General features: G+C 44.5%; 1 protein-coding gene across 10 annotated transcripts in view; it reads right to left on the bottom strand.

Moving 5' to 3' along the window:
• Nucleotides 1-928: 928 nt before the first annotated feature.
• Dhrs7b (dehydrogenase/reductase 7B) overlaps nucleotides 929-22012 on the bottom strand; it is a 60993-nt gene continuing 39909 nt past the window's right edge. For 8 of the 10 annotated variants that reach the window (XM_046456695.2, XM_046456691.2, XM_046456699.2 and 5 more), the window contains 6 exons: nucleotides 15812-15990; nucleotides 10855-10964; nucleotides 7943-8159; nucleotides 7382-7474; nucleotides 3895-4047; nucleotides 929-2007 (listed from right to left, as the gene is read on the bottom strand). In XM_046456695.2, coding sequence (XP_046312651.1) covers nucleotides 1802-2007; nucleotides 3895-4047; nucleotides 7382-7474; nucleotides 7943-8159; nucleotides 10855-10964; nucleotides 15812-15990 — 958 coding nt within the window. In that variant the 3' untranslated portion in view covers nucleotides 929-1801. Of the gene's footprint in view, nucleotides 2008-3894; nucleotides 4048-7381; nucleotides 7475-7942; nucleotides 8160-10854; nucleotides 10965-15811; nucleotides 15991-21830; nucleotides 21974-22012 lie in introns of all 10 variants that reach the window. The other 2 variants (XM_058583218.1, XM_058583217.1) reach the window with 2 other exon arrangements.

Raw genomic sequence — 22012 nt, 5'->3', positions numbered from 1 at the left:
ATGCTGAAGAAGAGCCCAGTTAATAATTATATTTTACATTATACTTTATATGTCAAAATATGTAGAGAGTTTCTAAAGTAAATCTTAGAAAGTGAGTTTTAAATAATGTTAGGCAAAGAAACCACCACATGTCCACCAGAAGTGAACTTGAGGTGCTCCAAGCTCCCTGCACCACAGCTGCAAGCTGATAAGGCTTGGTGGCTCATAACTACCTACCATGGTGGCTCCCAGAGCAACACCCTCACCAATGGCTTTGCAGTTCCTTATCTTCTAAAGATGGAGGACACCACTGCTGAACTCTCATTTTGAGGGCAGTATATCCAATGCTGATGGTTTTATTTAATAGACAAGAAAGGAACAGCAGCTGGACATGAGCCATTCTAAAAGTGCCAGTCAATAAATGTCTAAGAAGAGGTGTTCTCTTGCTCCATTTAGAGAGGGAGCCCTATCCCTGAAGCTGCTACATGCTTGCCAGTTTCACTTCACTTGAGACTGGGCTAGTTCTGGAACAGTTGCTGCTGTCTCAGCCCCAGCATCCCTAGACACTAAGAAACCCTCTCTCTGATGTCAGGAGTGGGGTGGTGATTCCTGTGCAAGATGAAGAACCACCCATCTTGTGTATATTCACATTTTACCCAAGGGTCTGGAATGTCCAGGATGTGCTGTGAGCCAGGGCCCCAGCTAATCATTCACTTGTTCGTCTACTCCCAAGAAACTTAAAATCCTCCAGAGCCCTAACCCCAGGCTCCTGTCAGAGGCAACTGTTTACAACAAAAGGTGAACAGAGCCAGAGTTAGGTCAGTGCAGACATCAACATCATATGCTAGGAGATTTTTATCCCAATTTGGGGAAGCCTACAGTGGACCTACTATTTCAACTTCATTCTCATTAATAGGAAAACTTCTCCCTAAATGAAGTGACTCACTCAAGAACTTCAACTGTGTACTTTTAATAAATCAAAGGTGGACCCAGGCCTTCTCTCTGGCTATAATCAGCAAATGAACTCCTTCTACCTGGAAACTAGCTGCTGCTTCAGCTCTGCTCACCAGGCCAGTCTCCAAAGGTTTCTTTTCCTAGAGGATGTCTAGGGCCATGCAGAGGTCTCCCTTCTGGTTGCTGCCTCTTTAGGAAATTCATCTGCTTGAATGGTGCCTGGCATCCTCTAAGGCTGTGGTTACAGTGAGAAGGAACATAGGAATAGCTTTTGGTGCTAAAGCCAGGATCACTTGGGATGTGCCATAGAACCCATCACACAGTAGCCCACCATTTTCTATATCAAATGGGCTATCACAGGATCCTGGAAAGGGATATGAATAATGATTTCCTAAAAATACAACCTTCTCTCCCAAGTGCTGGTGGTGTCCCCTCCAAAGCAAATGGGTTAAGTGGTCTTGGATATGTCAAACTCGAACAACTGAGTCAGGTGATGTTATAACATCTGATTCCAAGATAGTTTTCTAGGAGTCATCAAGGCTGGAATTCAAAGGACATGTTTCAGTTCTTCTAGTCACTGAGGTTTATGACTCTTACTATTCCTATCATTTATTTCATGTTTTTACAGTTGAAACCCATCTCCATATTTATTCCTTAAGTGCTTATCCCTCACCTCTAGGAAGAAGCTCATTGCCTGGGGTTGCATCATGGACCTGCAGGAGAAAAGTTTCTTCAGTCTTTTCCACCTGGAGGGCAAATTGCCATTAAAGTCTCAAGCACAGCTGTCCCTTGAAGAGCAGTCAAGCCTGGGGAAGTGTTGCTTCTCATCCTAGCTCAAACTGGTTGGAGCTGCTAGCTCTGGCCAGGATTAGGAATTCTTAGATTTTCTTTCCTTTCTGGCCCTGATGGCCATGATGCTGAAGAAGAGCCCAGGAGCCAGAGTTCGAAGATAAATGGCCAAGGAAGGCAGCAAGTCAGCCACGATCACATCTTTCTTCTTCTTCCCCACAGCAGCAAGAACATCTTGGGCCACCTCTGCAGGGCTTCGGCCCTGGGCTGTGTTCTTGTCAACAGCTAAAAGAAGAAAAGCAACACATGAACTAGAAAGCAGAGGACCTTCTCTTGAGGACTGGAGCTGACGGGAGCCATTAGGTCAGCTTGTTGCACTCCCCACTGTGAAGCTGTTCCCAGAGTCTGCCAGGAAGGAGGTGGCATGCCCCTATCCCTGAAGGTGTTATATCCAGAGGAAATAGGAACCATTTTGTGTTTCTAAGTAAGTAAGTGAGGGTAAGGGAGATATGGGTGGAATATGGGGACAAGACAGACTGGGGACCCCAGTCAGTGATGGGAACCAATGTGAGTCCATCTGCCTGGTGGTCTGATGACAAAAGCAGAAGGCCGGCCAAGGTAGGGTCTCATAGAGCAAGCCCCTCACACCTGAGCAGCAGCTTCCTGATCTTGGACATTTTTGCTCTTGGAACAACAAATGAGTCGAGACTGTTGTACCATCTCTTGAAGTGGGGAGGGCCTTCTGACCCATACATGTACCACCAGCTGAGTAGAGAGTAGACAGATGTCCCAACTCCCAATTTCGTGTTAGCTGGATGAGGGACAGGAAGAAACCTGTCATTCACTTTAAGCTGTTGGAGAAGACAGCTATGGGTAGTTTAGGGTTAGTAAAGGTTACTAACCCTTCTTTACTAGTGATCTGACATTTTGCCAGCAGAGTAGGCTCAGTCAGCAGGCACAGGCCACTAGCACACCCAGTTTGATACCTTCCCGAAGCTATCCAGTCTGCCCGAGCTTTCTCACCAGAATCTGTTCTCACTGTGGTTAATGAAAGAATGGGAAGTTTTTAATTGTAAAGTGCTTAATTGTAAAGTGCCACAGAGAGATTTGCTTTAGGAAGAGAGCAGCTGCCACCCAGGACAGGGTAGTCTTGGTTCAAACTTGGCTGGGGTGGGTGCAAGCCCAGCATGTCCTTGGCAGATGCTGCAGCACAGACCTGCAAGAGACCACAGCCAGGGAGGCAGGACACAGTGGAACATACTGTAGAGATGGGCAGTTCTGTTCTGAGTTCAGGCAGGCAGGCAGGCAGGCAGGCAGGCTTCAGCAGCTTTAGAACTCATGGGCTGCCTAACTTGAGAAGCAGTAGCTGACTGCTGTCTGCCTGGCTTGCATGCTGGTGGGGGGCTGCCCAGCCCACAAATGGTGACTGCAGGTCAGCCTCGGTGCTGCCTCTGACTGAAGCAAGATGGAGATTACTGCACCGTACTCAGCCTTACCCTGAAGACTCTTCCTGAAGCCAGTCATTTCTCCAATATACTGAGGAGGGACCATTCAGGTCAAGCCGCCCACACTTGCCCCAAAGTTAATTCCCTTAGTCTTGATAGTGAAAATACTTCTTGGGCCTGGTGCAGTGGTACTCGCTTGTAATCCCAGCAGCTCAGTTCGGGAGGCTGAGGCAGGAGGATTGCGAGTTCAAAGCCAGCCTCAGCAACATCGAGGAGCTAAGCAACTAAGACCCTGTCACTAAATAAAATACCAAATAGGGCTAGGAATGTGGCTCAGTGGTTGAGCGCCCTGGGTTCAATCCTGGGTACCCACCCCTGCACTAAAAAAAAAAGAAAATACTATTTGGGCCTTGGGATCTAGAAATACGTTAGCTGGCTGTTTAGGGGCAATTCAGGTTAGGGACTTCCTTTCTATTCCACTAAGTCCTCTACCTCTAGGCCTCCTGTTCTGAAAGCTCTAGTGGTGATGCTCAGGCTAAGGTCAGTTCTTGGTGGTAAGTGAAGATTAAATAACAATCGGTACCTACAGCCAACACCATGCCAAGTTTTTCAGCTTTAAAAATCATATTCTAAATGAAAAATGACAACAATCACTGGGGTAGGTAAGAGCTACACATTTCACTAGGGCTGATCGATAGCTTTTCATACAAGAGCAACCAGGCCTTACCTCCATATCTGGACCCATCCGCAGTAATGGAATTTACAGAGAGGTTGGTATAGATGTAGCCGGGACTGATGACAGTCACCTGGATCCCATCCTCTTCCATCTCAGCACGCAGGCAGTCAAAGAAGGCCTGGGTTGCATGCTTGGAGGCTGCATCTGCAAACATGGGCAGAGAGGGAGTGAGTGTGCCAAGGTGGGTAGGGCCCAAGGCCCACCTACTCACTCCCATTTACTCTCTGTTTAAAACATGGTTTTATAATGTAAGATTTAAGCCTTATAGCAATATTCATTTCCTGATTTGAGAAGTGCTCTATGTCCTTGTTGTTAGGAAATCTTAAGTGGTTAGGCATAAAGGGGGAATCTGTCACCAAATTCTCACATGGCTGAGAAAAAATAATTGTAAATTCACTCATAAGAGAATAAGGGAAAATGTTAACTGGGGAATCTTGGTGAAGGGTGCATGTTTCTGCTGTTCTTACAATTCTTCTTTAAGTCTGAAATTTTTCCAAGTTAAACAAAAGCTTAATGCTCATAAAGTAAAAAAGCAAAAGTCCTGCTTTCCAATTTTGTTCCCAGAGGTGAACAATGCCGTTTCTTAGGATTTATTTTTGGATCTGTTATGTACAGGTACAGATATAAGATGGGATCTTACATTTCTTTTACAGAAATGAGCTCATACTCTTCCTTTTATTCCTGCAAGTAACTTTCTGTGATGGCCCTGCAGACCCACCCATCACATGGCTCTGGCTGCCTGATCCTCCCCAAGGGATCATCAGGTGACAGATCTGGCCCCATCAGTGGACCTTTATGGGTCTCTTCCAGTTTTTATCACTGCTAAGCACGCTACCCCTGAGCATCCCTGCCTGCACACATGTGTATGATGTCCAAGCTTGCTTCTGATGTACTTCCCTTTGCAAACTAGGCAGGAACTTTCAACTAGAAGCTAGAAAGTGCACCATCTGCAAGAGACAGAGCCACCTGTGCTCCTCAGCAGCAGCTCCCCAATCTAATGGAAGGTGCTCTGAGGGGGTAACCCTACAGTGATATTCTTGGGAAACACAGCAAATCAATTTCCTGTAGTTGGGTCCTAAACGTTTTAGTCTTAATAAAAAAGGGCTTCTCTCAGCCAAGTAAACAGGAAGGAGAAAAGCAAGGAAGTGTCACAGGAAGCAGCTAGACTGTATTTGGGCAGTGATTCCAGGGCTAGATGAGTAGATTTTAGGGGAGTGAATAATTCCAGGGGGCAGCCAAGGCCCAAGGGCAGGAAGAGTGGGTCATCCTTGGGGTCTCCACGATAGAAGCCACACAATGATTGGGTCTCAAGCTCTTAGGCTATGGGTTCTCAGCCTGTTGTGCAGCCCATTCCTGTCACACTGTCACCATCACTTCGTCCCTCCTCTGCACTGCAGTGTTACAGTTCATGGCTTCTCCTGATGTGGTTCTCCTGGTAGCAGCAGAAGGGAGAGGAGGCTGAGCTGACACACTTGCCCAGGAGGCACAGCCAGATTCAGTCTAGTCACCGTACTGCATCCAAACCCTTCTTGCACACCTACTATAGTCAGCAAGTCAATTAGAGAATAGAAATCAGTGGGGTGTAATCAAAGTAAAATGTGGAAATAATTTAATACAAAGAACTCTGTATATCTTTTACCCTGATTTATCTATTAACATTCTACCTTACTTGCATGATTATCTGTGATTATACATGGTGGTTTTGGGGTGGGGGATCATTTTGGCAGCCTTAAGTGACTGCCTGTGTATGCTCTAAGGGTTGACATGGAATATTAGCAAAAAGATAAATAACAACTATAGAAACAAATATTGTTCCAGTTTACATAGGACATCTCTAGTTGCCTCATTTCATCTTGGTACCAGCCCTGGGAAATGTATGATGACTATAAGTCACACTGATAGGTAAGAAACTGAGGGTCAGAAAAGTTAAGTGACTGATCCAAGCACATACAACTAAAACCAAAAGATGTAGCTGGAATTAAGACCTCGGGGGGAAGAACACGATTCTGTTCCATCTTTAGTGCAAATGGTTGCTCCATCTTATCATCAAGCAGAGTATTACTGTGTTTTCAAATTGCTGACACAGCCCAAGCTTCCTTCACTGTGCCGGGCCCTGGCTGGCTTTGGGAAGTGACTGAGAGCGGGTGAGGCTGTCCCAAGTCATATTTTTCTTTCAGAAGATGAAGCAAAGAAAGGAGCTACTGAGGGCTGGGGATGTGGCTCAAGCGGTAGCGCTCTCGCCTGGCATGTGTGCGGCCCGGGTTCGATCCTCAGCACCACATACAAACGAAGATGTTGTGTCCGCCGATAACTAAAAAATAAATATTAAAATTCTCTCTCTCTCTCTAAAAAAAAAAAAAAGAAAGGAAACCACGCGCTTCTTGGCTGGGTTATCCGACTTTAAAAAAAAAAAAAAAGAAAAGAAAGGAGCTACTGAGACAGTTTGTGAAGTGCCCTTTAAAGTCTTTAAAAAACCCCAAACACCAACAACTACATTCTGTGTGTTTGCTGGTACAACGTGAGGGCAGAGCGACAGAAGAAATGACACCTACGTGGAGGGAAACCTGTAAACTGGAAGTCAACTTGGCAGTTTTAATTATTTGGTCCTATCTAATATTTATGCTTCTTGGAACTCATCGTATTGAAACCCCTCCTCTAAGTGCCCAGAGATATGAACATTCAAGGATGTTCTCTGTGGCAAATCACTCAAAGCACTGAAAAGGGGAAAAGCTCCTCAAACATCCACTCAACATATTATTATAAACCCACTTAAAAGGATAAGGTAAATCCACATGTGCTGGTATGGAAAGTCAGACAGCCAGGTGGGACAAGCAAGCTCCAAAAGAGCATGCATGATGGGGTCCCCTCCCCCTCCCTCCCTTTTTTTAGTCCTGGGGATTGAACCCAGGGGTGCTCTACCACTGAGCTACATCCCCAGCCCTTTTCATTTTAAGCCCAGGATGGCCTTGAACTTGCAATCCTCCTGCCTCAGCCTCCAGAGTTGCTGGGATTACAGGCATGTGCTACTGCAACTGGCATGATCCCAATTTTGTTTGATTACATGTAGAAAAAAATTGGAGGCTAATGCTCCAAAGTGATAAAATAACCTTATCAGTGGGCTGACGCTAGTAAACAACACAGTAAGAGAGGCAGTGTGTGCAGCGCCCAGGGCAGAGCTCTCCAGACACTGTACTCACAGCAGCTCCTTTAGACTGGGGCTGGGACTTGTACCTATGTGCAAATACAGATGAACACAGAGAGGTGGGGACACCTGCCCAAGGTTACACAGTGGGTAAGAAGCAGTGCTGGATTTGACCCCAGGTATGTGGCTCCAGAGAACACATTCTGATGAACTTCCTTCACGTTCCATGTAGGGTATTTCTTCAATGTCTGATTTCAGGACGGTAAACGTGTTATTTTTATAAGAAGAAGACAAAAATGTTTGTTTTTTTTTTTTGGGGGGGGTGGGGGGACTCACATGCTGATCGAAAAGGAATGCTGATTTTGCCCTGGATGCTGCTGATGGTGACGATGTGGCCTTGCCTCCTCTTGATCATGGAGGGCAGGAGTGCTGAGGGGAGAGGGCAGGGATTTAGACACCATCTTCCAGTCACTGTGCCTGACAGCTCCTCAGGATGGAGAGCCATGCAGCAGAGGAAAGAGGCAGGAGGAAGTCCACAGACAGAGTAACCACCCACAATGGGCAGCACAGTTCCCTGTCCTATGAGGAGTCTGTTCCCTGGACTGAAGTCTGGCTAGATATCAAAATATCCCCACCACAAAGGAGTCTGCAGACACCACAGCAAGGCAGTGCTAGCCAAGGAGGCTGTGGCTAGAGGAAGACCCTGATAAAGGGCTAACACAGAGAGAATGCTAATAGAAACCTGCAAAAAGCAAACATTCAAACTACAGTGACCACACCCACAGCAGGGTAAAACAGCAAATGGGGGTAGGCGGCATGCAGCCTAAGAGGAACTGAGCAGAACAAAAAGGATGCCAACGTATCACACTCTTTCCTCTTTAAACCCAAGACTGTTACCTTTTGTTAGAGCAATAGGGCCAAAGTAGTTTGTCTCCATGACCCTCTTGTCAACATCCACTGTGGTGTCTGTGATGGTCCCTCGGTAGCTGATCCCAGCATTGTTGATGAGTACATCCACATAGCCAAAGCACTGCAGGATCTCAGCTGCTGCAGCAACAGTAGCCCCCGTGTCTGCGAGGTCGAAGGTCACTGTGTAAGGCTTGTGCGTCTGCTTCTGGCCAAACACAAGACACCAAATATACCTGATAAGTGACAGGCCCCATAGCTATGTGTCCCTGCTTTTCAGAGTCCAGGGAGTGACATAATGGAGACGAAACAACATGTGCTACAGCAGCAGTCCTCTTCCGAAGAGATGAGGCCTACAGGGTGACCCTGCCTAGAGTGGTCACCCCTGACCTGGACAACTCTAATCTTGAACTAAAGTTGCCTGCACCTCATGAGATATGACCTGGGCTTCTCCTACTTTCAGCAGTCCAGTTGTAAGCTCCCCAGGACAGGTCACATATGTGTGGACTGCTGTAGCAGGTAACCACAGAAGCTATTAACCATAGCTATCCTTGCTGCTTTGTGCTATCCAACTTTAATACGTTCAGTGGCTCACAGAGGGGTCCTGTTCTTCTCAGGTTAAGTCACTTTTACTCATTTCTTCATGAAATAATATTTACATATACCATGTAATGAGGACATAGCAGAAGCCAACAACCTATCCCTCTGAGGCACAGATTAATTCTGTAACTCTGAAGAATGCTATAAAGTCCTGTGCTAGAGAAATGAGTAGCTAAGCAACACAACGTGGAGGGCATCCCAACAGATGTAAAGTGCAACACTGCACTGGGAAGTCCTCACTGAAGCAACGAGACAAGAAAACGTCCCCCATATTGGAAAGGAAGAGATAAAACTATCTCTGTTTGCAGATGACATGATTCTATATATAGAAAATGGCAGCAAATCCCATGAAAGCTATTAAGAGCTAACTAAAAAATTCAGCAAAGCTACAGGGTACAAGATCAAAACACCACCAACAACAAAAAATCAGCTATTTCCATACAGGAACAATAAATTGTGAAAAGGATGTTAGGAAAGCAAAAGATGTTAGGAAATACTGAGGAATGAATCTAACCGAGGAAATGTAAGATTTTTACACTGAAGACATTTGCTGACTAAAATTAAAAATGACACAAATACAAGGAAAGACATCCTATATTCATGGATTGGATGTCAATATTGTTAATTTCACAATACTACCAAAGTGATCTATAAGTTCAATGCAATTCTTATCAAAATCCCAATGGCTTTTTTTAATATTTATTTTTTTAGTTGTAGTTGGACACAATACCTTTATTTTATTTATTTATTTTCTTGTAGTGCTGAGGATTGAACCCAGGGCCTTGCACATGCTAGGCAAGTGCCCTACTCCTAGGTCACAACCCCAGCCCCCAATGGCATCTTTTGCAGGAAAAAAAAAAAAATCCTAGAATTCACATGGGATTGCAATGGCCCCTCAATAGCAAATGAATCCTGAAAAAGAACATAGTTAAAGCACTCACACTTCCTGATTTTGAAACTTATTACAAAGCTACAGTAATTAAGACAGCATATTATTGACAAGGGACAAGCATATCAGCCAATGGAATGGAATAAAGAACTCAGAAATACACTTTCAAATATATGATCAATTTTTTTTTTTCCCCAGTACTGGAGATTAAACCCAGGAACATTTTTTTTTTTTTTTAAAGAGAGAGAGAATTTTAATATTATTTATTTTTTTTTTAGTTCGGCAGACACAACATCTTTGTTTGTATGTAGTGCTGAGGATTGAACCCGGGCCGCATGCATGCCAGGTGAGTGCGCTACCGCTTGAGCCACATCCCCAGCACCCCCAGGAGCATTTTCAACTGAGCTACATCCTCAACTCTTTTTATTTTTTATTTTGAAATAGGGTCTTGCTAAAAAGTTGCTGAGGCTGGCCTTGAACTTACAATCCATTTGCCTCAGCCTTCCAAGTTGCTGGGATTGCAGGTGTGTACCACCATGCCCAACCATGACCAAATGATTTTTGACAACAGTGCTAGACCATTCAATGAAGAAAGAATAGACTTCAAAAAATGGGTTTTAGGAGAATTGGATATGCACATGAAATGATGAAATTAGACCCTTACCTAATATCACATATAAAAATAACCCAAATAGAACAAAGACCTAAATGTAAGAGTTTAAACTATAAAACCCACCCTTCCTAGGATGGGTATAGTTAAAAACCACCATCACCAACAATATCACCAAAAATGTCAAGTGTGGAAAACCAGTTCCTGTGCATTACTGGCAGGAATGTAAAGTGGTGCAGCTATTCTGGAGACCAATTTGGCAGCTCTTCAAAAGTAAACAAAACTACCCATATCATTGAGTAATTTCACTCTTAGGTATACATCAAAAAAAAAAAAATGGAAAGCAGGGACTCTTAACACCAACATCCATAGCAGCACTGTTCACAATAGTAAAAAAGCACAAACAACCCAAGTTCACCAACAGGCTATTCATTGACAGATGGATGGATAAACAAAATGTAGGCTGTGTGTGTGTGTGTGTGTGTGTGTTATTTTAAAACAATTTAAAAAATCTTAAATCATCATCAATCCCCACCAGGTGAGTGGAGATAAGCCAGGTAAAAGGCTGGGAAAGCATTCCCACAGAAGGAACTTCCTCAATCCACAGCCTAGTCAGTGGTGGCAATGTGGGATGTGAAGACAGTCCCTCCTCAGGCTGTGGCCCCCTTTGCTTGGAGTCCTGCTGCTTCCCCTGTACAGCTTGACCACACAAATGTTCTTCAGTCCAGCAGCCCAAGAGTGGCCTGCTGTCTCCTAAGGGGGCTACCGGAGCCCTTCCCCTTGGAAAACATGCCCTGGGCTCACCTGGGAGGTATGAGAAGCAGTGAGCTCTCTGGTGAGTTCTTCAAGGGCCTCTACATTCCGACCACAGAGCACCAGCTTAGCACCTGCAGCATGGAAGACTTTGGCACATTCTAAGGGAACAGAAAAGAACCTTGACAGCTGAGGATATCCAAAGCCATTCCTCCCCCATGCAATTCAATTCAAATTCATCCAGTGCGGAGGGTATGTTTGTTTCCTCACGTGTACGTATTGGCAGGTGCTATGGACCAGCATAAGGCTAGTTGTTAGGGTCCAATGTAGGGCTCCCATCTAGAGATGCAGCAGACATCCACAAAACAATGAGGAAGGCAAAGGGTGGACAGATTTATGATCAGTACTAGGCTCAAAACTTTCCACGAATAACCCTGGGATTGCCATCTCCATTTCCATGGCTGAGGAAGCTCAGCCAGGCTGAGTGATGTTCCTCATGATCAGGCAGAGAACCTGTACCAATGGGATAGGATAGGCAAGACCAGCTGCTATAACACTGTCCAACAGGCTGTGTTCCAGCACCACCTGACCTGTTTCTGGAACTGCTCATCTGCAGTCACACAGATGTACAGAAGACCTGCACAGTTCTGTAAAAAATGAGGGCAAAGGACTCTGTAAGGAATGAGGAGGCCCACCTAGGAACCCTGGAGCCTGAGGGGCTGCTTGCACCTGCTCAAGGTAGAGGGAGCAAGGTGCGCAAAGCACAGGAGGAACCATGAATAGATGATGCTAGTGCAGAAAGAGGAAGGTTAGGCTGGGGATATAGCTCAGTGGGTAGTGTGTGCCTGCCTCGCGTGCATAGGCCCTGGGTTCAATTCCCAGCATCACCAAACAAAAAAAAAAAAAAGATGCAAGAAAGAGGAAGGTTCAAAGGCCTTGTTAGGCTAGGGGAGGGATTCAGGTAGCAAAATGGTGGTGGGGGGAACGGAAGCAAAGGGTGATGTGAGGGAGGCGAGGAAGGTATGTTTATTGCTTCCCCTCCCCCCAAACGTGTTCTCATTAATTGTTCAGTACCCTGAAAACTCATGGCTTTGTAAAAGCAGGCAGCCCAGTGGTCGAGGGAACAGATTTGAGCCAGACTTCCTGTGTTCAACTCTCGCTACCCACATTTACTGGTTCCATGATGTCAGGTAAGTCATAACCTCTTTGCTTCTTGCTTTCCTCTCTTTAAGATGCAGATAAAAATAGTGCCTACTTCAGGGAGAACTGTGAGATTGAACGAGTTAAAGTAGGCAATCACTTCCTACAGTGCTGGGTAAACAAGAAGCACTAGGAAGTACTGTTCTAATACTTCTTGTTTTTAATACTTTAATATTTCTAAGCTGCCATTTTAAAATGTTCTGAAAACTGAAGTGAGTAGGTGTAAGGCAGGGCACTGCCTGTCCTCACCTGAGGTCTAGTTCCCCAAAAATGCTCAGGAGCAGATCTCCACAAGACACCTTGTTTCTCGCTGATCATACTGAGGCCAGTGTGTCACCCACATGGCTCCCAACCAAATCTTAAGAGGCCCAAGAGCCTGATTCATAAAGGGACAGGCCTGCCCTACAGGGCAATTCCATCTCTGGAAGCCATGCAGCAAGGAGCAGAGGAGGAATGAGGGCTGTCACTTTCTAGGCTGAGAAGGGACAAGGTCAGAAAATTCGGGCAGTGTATGTCAAGCTTCCTTAAAGCTAGAAGGTTCAAAACAGGAAGGGAGAAAAAAATCCCAGTGTCCTTTAGAACTCAGGGGCCTGAGATGTCAAGGAGAAGGTGCTCTGCCCCCTGTCTCACGGTGCAAGCCCTTTCTGCACCCCACAGGTCCCCTTTGGCCCTGTTCACTCGCCATACCTGGGCTGCCCGTCTCTTGCACCTCACTTCTCTGAGAGTTGCCAGGCAGACTATAGAAATGCACTCCCAGGTCAGGGATGCTGCACAGCTTTTGGAGACTTGCTTGGTTTGTTCACTGACTTGCTTGAAGAAATGCAGAGGCCCCATAAGAGCCACAGCCATTGCTTCTGCCTGTCCCTGGTAGTCTGGTCAGGTCACAGCAGCAGCCCCACCTGCCCTTGTGCTCCTTCCCAGCGGAACAGCAAAGTCCTCACAGGACTGAAGGTGGGGACGGGGATACCCCAAAACCAGACGCCAGCGTTCCTGAGGCTAGAACTGCTCAGCCAGCTTACTGAGTCCTTCTCAAATATCAGGATCCTTGGTCCCGTTAGCTTCCTCACCCCATTCTGTCGTGTCCTGATCAACACACTGAGGTGCCACCAAAGGATGTAGACTTAACCAAAGGTAGGGAGGTACCCTTCTGGAAAAGGATCATTTAAATTCTACTTTGCTTCCTAGTAAAGTCAAAAAGAGGAAATTATAATTTGTGTAGAGAGTGATAGAAATGAAAATGACACATTGGAAGGATTTCATTTTCCTTCCTTGAAAAACCTGATGCAGGGAGACAGGAAAGTTAAGGAACAAGGCTAACAGTTCCAAGGTGCCAGTTATCTAGGGCTGCAGATGAGTCCCCAGAGCTGCCTTGAACAAATCAAGATAGCTGTGCAGAGCCATGTGCTTTAGGCTAGCTGAAGCAGGCATCCAGAACATTCTGTTCCTTTAGTCACTGGTGCTACTGTTCTGTAAGGATAAGATCATGTAGCTTAAGTGCACAAGACAGGAAATTAGAAAAATACATAAAGCTATCTGAAGATTCATCATATAACCCCCAACCTTCAAGGTTAGGACAGGCAGAGCTACTGAGGGCAGTATAGATCTCCCTCCTCACAGAAGCTAGGCCACAACAGCTGGTTGTTGGTATAATCAACTGGGAGTGTTTGTACTGAGACAGCCCATTGAAAATCTGTTCCCACTTTATCTGGCTGGAGGGACTCCTGTCCCCAAGATGTTAAATAGGGTAGAATATAAACTAGTGACTAGAACTCAGAAAAGACCTGACATCATATACTATATCTGCAGGTTATTTTTCTCAATTACATTTTCTATTCCCTTCACAGTCTTGGTGTCATGCGAGGAGATGCAGAATAAAGAGGACAGTGTCCTTCTGAACCTCCATCTATGGGGGCACCTGCAACTCACCATTCCACCCCAGCCAGCTCGCAAATCTTCTTCAAAGACTTTTAAAACTTGCTTCTCTCTGAGATCAAGAGAAGAGACTGCTGACTGCTATTTATAGTGACTGAGTAAGGTCAGAGGACTGACCATGGCAAAGGGCTTGGAGGCAGCTGTCCTTTCGAAGGTCTGGCAATTCAATGACAGATGCGGTTTCACCCCCAGAGACCTCACCTACCACCCCTGGTAGGTGGTGCACAAAGAAACTCACATTCCCTAAAGCCTTCCTGTACTTCCCCGCAAGCCTCCTGCCCTACAGATGAGGCCTGTCTCTTCTTTTGTGTTCTGCAGCCTCTAGTTACGCACAACTCCCTGTGTGACCATGTCACTCCCACCCCTGGACCAGTCAAGAACGCCCACCCTACTGGCCCACATCTTCCTATTATAGTCATCACCTCACTCCCCTAATTAAGGCTTTAGGACAGAGTTCTAGAGTCAGAGATGTGGGTCTGACTTTTGGCTTTGTGCTTTCTGGCAGGAAGTCATAAGGCAAGTCGTACTGTGATTAGCATCTCAGCTGTGATATCTTAGTGACACCCTGCACCTGAAAACGTGTGGCACAAGCTGGCATGTACAGATAGATGTGCGTCCTGGCAGCAGGCCTGACAGGGAACGCCCACTACTGAAGTGGCAGTATGCCAAGATAAATCCTTGCCTTTCTCTGGCACACTGTGACCTCCTCAAGAAGGAGGAACCTCCCTGTCTTTATTTTTTTTTTTTTCCCAGTGCTAGGGATGAAGGCCTGGATTTTGTGCGGGCTAGGCAAGCCTTCTACCACTGAGCTATCCCCAGCCCCAAAGACTCTGTCTTTCATCTATTTGTCCAGCACTTGGCCCAGAGTCTCAGGATTAGAAGATACTCAGTGGGCACTGGCTTTGCCATCACAGTGGCAGGAAAGCTTACTACAGTTCTGGGAACATCTCAGCTTTCCTCCCTGGACATGTGCTTGAATATGCAGGGCACATAAAAAAGGCTAAGGAAGACGGAGGGAGCTTCACGAAGCATACTCTTTGTCTAAGTTTCCAGAATCAATGACTAAGCTCTGCAACACATCTGTGTGGGATTCCAGGAAAGGAACCAGGCCAAGGATTTGACTGACACCAGGCCTATGTCCCAGACCCCAGGCCTCAGAAGCTCAGAATACTCACTGAAGGGGAATGGCAATGAACGGTAGACCTCATTGAGGAAAAGTTGAAGTCTCACTGATCCTGTCTCCAACTCTGCCACACTTGGGAAGGGAGAGGGGGGAGTATGCACCAAGGCCATGTACCAAGGTCCATGGTTTTGGCTGAGTCTAGGAAAAAAGGCATATTTTACTTGTCCCTCACAGAGGCAAAAATACTTGTTAAATGAGTTGTTCTATCTGAAAATTGGGCAATTTCACATCAAAATCCTTCTTTCATCCAGGCGCAGTGGCACACACCTGTAATCCCAGCAGCTTGGAAGGCTGAGGCAGGAGGATCCTGAGTTCAAAGTCAGCCTTAGCAAAACTGAGGTGCCAAGCAACTCAGTGAGACCCTGTCTCCAAATAAAATACAAAACAGGGCTGGGGATGTGGCTCAGTGGCCAAGTGCCCCTGAGATCAATCCTCAATACTTAACAACAACAAAAAAAATCTTCTTTTAATAAGCAGCTGGAGCTTAGGAAGGTTGCCCCTTCAATAGGTCCTGCAGTCATTTGCTTTTGCTTCCCCACTGAGAGGCAGGGGCTGTTTCTCACTGTATATAAGGCCCCACTTTTTCCAACTGGACCAAAGACAGTAAGATTGCACTTGCATTCCTGTGGCCCCTGTGTAAACAGCCCCCTCACAACTGGCTGATTCCCCACCTCAACCATCCCCACGACCCACCTCTGCCCAGCCCCGAGGTGGCGCCTGTTATCACCACCACAGTATTCTGAACGTAGACCTTCGTGCGCATCCGCTGCAGCAGCTGATAGATGCCAAAGATGCCCAGGCAGCCTAACAGCAGGGGCAGGATGGAAGTAGAGGACATCAAGTCCATGACCTTCTCCTTCAGCGGACTCTTCCTGGAAGAACCAAAACCAAATCAACTAGTGAGAAGAGAAGAGAACTCAGAGGATTTGCTGAGGCTTCTCCTATAACATACAAATCCCAGATCTCCCTTCTGCAGACCTCAGCTCTGAGCCCCAGCGAGTGTCTCTCTAGACCCTGCAGGGCACAACAACTGTTCAGCATGGTGGCACTTGTTTTCTATCACTCTGCATTGACATGAACAGACAGCAATACCACAGGCCTCAAGATGCCCCCAAGAACAAGCTGAGAGTGTCATTCGGCTTAGGATTCAGTGACCTGGTGAGTGCTATAGGACAGGGTGGCATACCAGTACTCACCTGATTTTCCTTTGAAAACCTTTATCATATTTTCACAACCAAGACCATTAAAAAAGGAAAGAAAAAGAAATTGTAACGATTCTTACAATAGCCAACAGGAATGCAGTGCAGGACAGAGCTTCCCCATGCCAAATATCAGCATCGACTCAGGCTGGTAAGCATGTTCTCTGCCATGCACAGGAACGCATTCTTAGTTAGCATGATTGCCACATGAGTGTTTGTGCAACAGTGTGCTATCAGTTCTTAGGAAACATATCCATTTTTGTCTACAATTGCCTTTAATTTCCTTATTTCTCCAGAGCCTCCCCAGCTCCTCATTCTACCAGGTACCTACAACAGATAAGTGGGGAGACACAGTTTAAGAAAGGTCAGGTATGAGCTAGTGAAGATATCAAGATGTTCTGTCACTTTGAAAGAATTGCCCTACAAGGCCACTTGACAAATGGATCAAAGACTACAAGACAAAGGTTCACCACAGACAACCTCCTGGATAATGGTGCTATGGGCACAATAACCCACAGGAAGAACAATGCTAGAAACCAGGAACAGAATTCTGGTGAAATTGGAAGCTTTAAATTATTCATTAGCTTAGGAAGAACTATGTAAAACCCACATCTACCTCCTAAATGTCCCATCTCATAAACCCACATATTTTTTTTCAGTTTAAATACTGCATTTTATTACTTGTAACTTTTCCATTTTGATTTGTAAATTTTCCATGTTCTTTTTAAAAAATTTATTTATTTTAATTAGGTATGTATGACTGCAGAATGCATTTTGATTCACTGTACACAATTGCAGCACAACTTTATATTCCTATGGTTGTATACGATGTAGTGTCACAACATATGTGTATCTAGGGTCATGATGTCCATCTCCTTCCACCATCTTTCCTGCCCCCATATGCCTCCCTCTTCTCCCTCCCCTTTGCCCAAAGTTCCTCCATTTTTCCCATGCCTCCCCCCTCCCCGTTATGGATTGGCATCCACTTATCAGAGAGAACATTCGGCCTTTGGTTTTTTGGGTTTGGCTTATTTTGCTTAGCATGATATTCTCTAACTCTATCCATTTACCTGCAAATGCCATGATTTCATTCTCTTTTAATGCTGAGTAATAGTCCATTATGTATATATAGCACAGTTTCTTTATCCATTCATCTACTGAAGGGCATCTAGGTTGGTTCCACAGTTTAGCTATTGTGAATTGAGCTGCTATGAAAATTAACGTGGCTGCGTTACTATAGTAGGCTGATTTTAAGGCCTTTGGGTATAGTCTGAGGAGTGGGATAGCTGGGTCAAATGGTGGTTCCATTCCAAGTTTTCTAAGGAATCTCCATACTGCTTTCCAGATTGGTTGCACAAATTTGCAGTCCCCCCAGTCCCACCAGTAGGAGTGTGCCTTTTCCCCAACATCTTTGCCAAAATTTATTGTTGTTTGTATTCTTTATAGCTGCCATTCTGACTGGAGATGAATTCTCAAGAGTAGTTTTGATTTGCATTTCTCTAATTACAAGAGATGTTGAACAATTTTTCATATATTTGTTGATCAAGTATATATCTTCTTCTGATGCTCAAGGGCACCTGAAGAACAGAGCTGGCAACCTGAGGCTAAGGTACAACTCCACCAGAGGCCATGAGCATCAAGTACCAAGTACACAGCCTGTCATCTCCCAAAATTCAAAGGTCCCTGAGCCCACCCAAAAAGCACTAACTGTGGGGGGAGGGGGGAAGAACAAGGAAAACACTGACTGTGGCATAGTGACAGCAGAGCAGGGGTCCTGAAAATGAACGCTTAAGTCCAGCCTAGCTGCTATCACATCCTACCCCAGCCATTTACACCCTAGAGATGGGACCTAACTGCTTTGGGCCTCAAAGTCCTCATCTCTGAGATGAGGGTATGCAAGAATCCACCTCCCAGGTCTGTTAAGAGATGTAATAAACCAATCCTTGTGCAGGGACCCTGGCTCAGGCAAGCACCCAGGGAACACAGCTGCAGCAGCAGCATCCCAAACTCCTGGTCCAGGAAGTTGTTTCTCAGCAGCCAGATCTCCAAGGTTTCTCAAAGAGTCCCAGGTTTACAAATGTTGGTTCTTCCCAAATGAAATAAACTCATTAAACTACATAGGGTTCAATGTAGTTTAATTTTTATAGCTTCAGAGACCCTTTGATTTAACTAATAAATAGGAAAAAACAGAAGTCAGTATCCCATGTCCCAACTTTTGTGTCAGAAAATGTTACCAAGGCCAGCACAACACAAAATTTGGCAGCGTGGGGTGGTGGGGTGTTGAACTGTCCCTCAGTCCTTTTCAGGGAGAAGCACAATGAAAACAAACCAGGCTTCGAGGTTCCCAAGTGGAAGATAATTAAAACTCCCAACAAGTTGCATTTTCATGCAACCTAATTAAAACTCAAGCCAGCATTAGAGCAGATTATGCTAAGTTAAGTTAGCCAATCCCCAAAATACAAATGCCAAATGTCTTCTCTGATATAAGGGGGGTGACTCAAAATGGGGTAGGGAGGAAGAGCATGAGAAGAAGACTACCACTAAATAGGGAAGAGAGGTGGGAGGGAAAAAGAGGGAGAAGGGGAATTGCATGGAAAAGGGAAGGAGACCCCCTTTGTTGTACAGAATACAGGTATGAAGATGTGAGGGAAAAAAAAAAAGAAGTGAGTCACATTAGATTGGGTAGAGAGAAGAGATGGGAGGGGAGAGGAGGGGAAGGGGGGAATGGAAGGACAACAGAATAAAATAGGCACTACTATTGCTGTATGTATATAGGTGACTGTATGACCAATGTGATTCTGCAACCTGTATACTCAGAAAAATGAGAAATTATACCCATCTGATTCAAATGTATGCTATGTCAAGATCATTGTACTGTCATGTATAACTAATTAAAACAAAACAAAACTCAAGCCAGCAACCTACAACATGAACAAGAGAGAGAAAGCTACACAATGTCCTAGATGTTTCTAGGGTTCTCTGAACACCTGACACAACATCACATGCCAAGTCTTGGTCCCCTGGCCTTGGGGATCAATTTGCCTTAGGCAAACATGGCATGGGGTTAACAGGATCCATCCTTAGTCCACAGCCACCGTCTATGGGGAGAGTGCACAGCTGCCTTGTCTGTAGTGACAGAATGCACAGTGGTGACAGAATGCACAGTAAATTAAAAATCAGTGCCAATCTTCCCCAGGAAAAGAAGGATGATGATGGTGGAAAAAAATATATCGAAGCAAGCCATTTATTTGAGAATCAGGTTCAGTCTTAGCATAATTTCCCTGACCAGACAAAACTGTTCAAATGAGCACTCCTAACACTTTCCAGAAGATCAAATTCTTAAAGACCTCTCAAGTTTTATTCTGCTCTGCAGTGATGGGCGCCCAGGCTGCTAGGTCTTCCCAACCTCTCAGAAACAGCTTTACCATGATGGCCAAGAATTAGACAATGATCACCCACAATGCCTTGCTGTGAAGTTCCAGGAGCCTTCTCCCATCAAAGGGGACTACTATAAAGTAGGAGACAGGAACTGTGTCCTAACTGGCCACATTTCAGATTAAAACTAAATTTTCTATATAATTTATAGCAAAGTTAAAGGAAAACAAGCCTGTTTTCTTTGAAAATTGCATAAGAGGAACTTTAATGTGCTTATAAATTATGTATTTCATATCAGAATGCTTATTAACTGCTAGTTTCAAATATATAGCCAGAGCATGGACTAGGAAGGCAAGACTATAGCGTTACCTTAGGTTAGATAGAGGGAAGTGATGGGAGAGGAGGAGAAGAGAGGGAGTGTGGGGATAAGGAACATAGTAGAATGAAACAGACATTATTACTTTATGTATAATGTGATTCTGCAACATGTACACTCTGAAAAATGAGAAATTATATCCCATCTATATATGATATATCAAAGTGCATTCTACTGTCATGTATGACTAATTAAGATAAATTTAAAAATTAATAAAAAAAGAAAAAAATACATCTTATGTTCCAAAGAAGACTAAAACATACATTGAAAACCCTGAGCATTTTAGTGTCAAGTTAGAATGTCCAGTTCCTTAATGTCAACTTAGTTTGTTATATAAATAGATATTAGACATTGAGAACATGTTTTCTGTAACAAAATAGAATGGTTCTAGACAATATAAAAAGGATCATATACATACCTTAAGAATTGGTAGTAAACCATGGCTGGGGATATAGCTCAGTTGTATATAAACATAATTTTGTTGGTATGTAACCATACCCACTTATAAATGTACTTAATGCCATTGAACTATACAAATTAAAGATGTTAAAATAGTAGACTTTATATTTTGTATATTATCACAATAAAGTACAAGACAGGTGTGGTGGCAGAAAAGAAAAAAAGGGAGTGGGAAAAATTATCTTGCTCATCATTTCCAGCATTGGAGATGGAAAGAAGAGACAGTCTTTCCAGCACCATCGTGAGCCATAGCAGGAAGCAGGGCAAGGACATGTACAGAGAGAAAGGTCAGAAAAGGAAGGAGATACCTCCATAGAAAACAAAACATCATCTAAAAGACAAACTGTCTACGCATGCAGTGTGTGCACCACAGTCACATCCACACTCTTCACTGCCAGAGAAAGGACTCGAGGCGTGAATTTGCAGTAATGAGCCACATAAACTGATGTGAGGTAGAGCAACTCAGAGATCACATGCTAAGGATGTCTGCTTGTAGTTTCATATATGACAAGATTAGTGAGCTCTGGAAATAGGTTAAAAGAGTTTAAAAGAATGAAAATCCCTTCAAGGGTAAGTATTTCTCAGACCCAAGCAGAGTTCCTGGGTTCTCTGTGACTTTGGATTCAGTTGCTCCCTTATTTCCCATCAAAAGGTCAAGTGCTTTCAGAACCTCAAATCAGAAATGAGACTATCACCCTAAGATCAACTCTGAACAGAAATGTCATCCTTTATGGATTAGCATACTTTAACTAAAATTCTCCATTGTAATTCACAGATGGAATCTGTTCCTAAAACTCCTTTTGTCTCTCATACAATTAAAAAACACATATAAAACAAAATACAAACAGGCAATTGAAATCAACTCAGAAGCCACAACATAAAAATTAAATAACTACACCTGAGAATCTAAAAATATTTGAAAGTTTTAAAAAGCATCATTTCAGGTCTGTAAGAAGGATGAGTCATGAGACAATTTGTCATGTTACAAGAAAATTAGGCTAAAGGGCAGAGTGTGTTCCAACTGGAAAGCAGGACACTGAAGTCACATGGCAAGGAGTGGTTCAGTATCAGCAAAAGCATTTAGGATCCTGTCCATACAAACCTACACCTACCCTTATGTTTCATAACTGATGACCAATTCTAATCAGCTGGACTACTTAAAGTGACATGTTTATGACCAGTATCTGAAAATATATCTGCAAATTTTATCTGTTTTCACAAAGTAAAAGCAGAGTAAGCTGCTCTTTTCTGAGAAGCAGCAGCCAAAGTTGTCTTCAACTAGAAAGAAAGAACAATATTATACCTAAGATGGCAGCTACTTTGTCAGTGGTGGGTCCCAGCACCAGTGTCTTCTCTGGTCTTTTGACCGTGGGACTGGGAACCAGAAGATACCTTGAAGTCCACAGCACCTCCTTGGAATGCTGGAACAAGCCAGAGATGAGTGGCCTGTGGGTAGTATTTGGAATAGCAGACTGAGGGCCTCTG

This window comes from Marmota monax, unplaced genomic scaffold (genome assembly GCF_021218885.2).
Source record: "Marmota monax isolate L192 unplaced genomic scaffold, Marmota_monax_Labrador192_F-V1.1 WCK01_AAM20220418_F8-fsc00291, whole genome shotgun sequence".
Classification (NCBI taxonomy): domain Eukaryota; kingdom Metazoa; phylum Chordata; class Mammalia; order Rodentia; family Sciuridae; genus Marmota; species Marmota monax.
The sequence above is the reverse complement of the archived record's forward strand: the minus strand, read 5'-3'. Positions and strand labels throughout refer to the sequence as shown.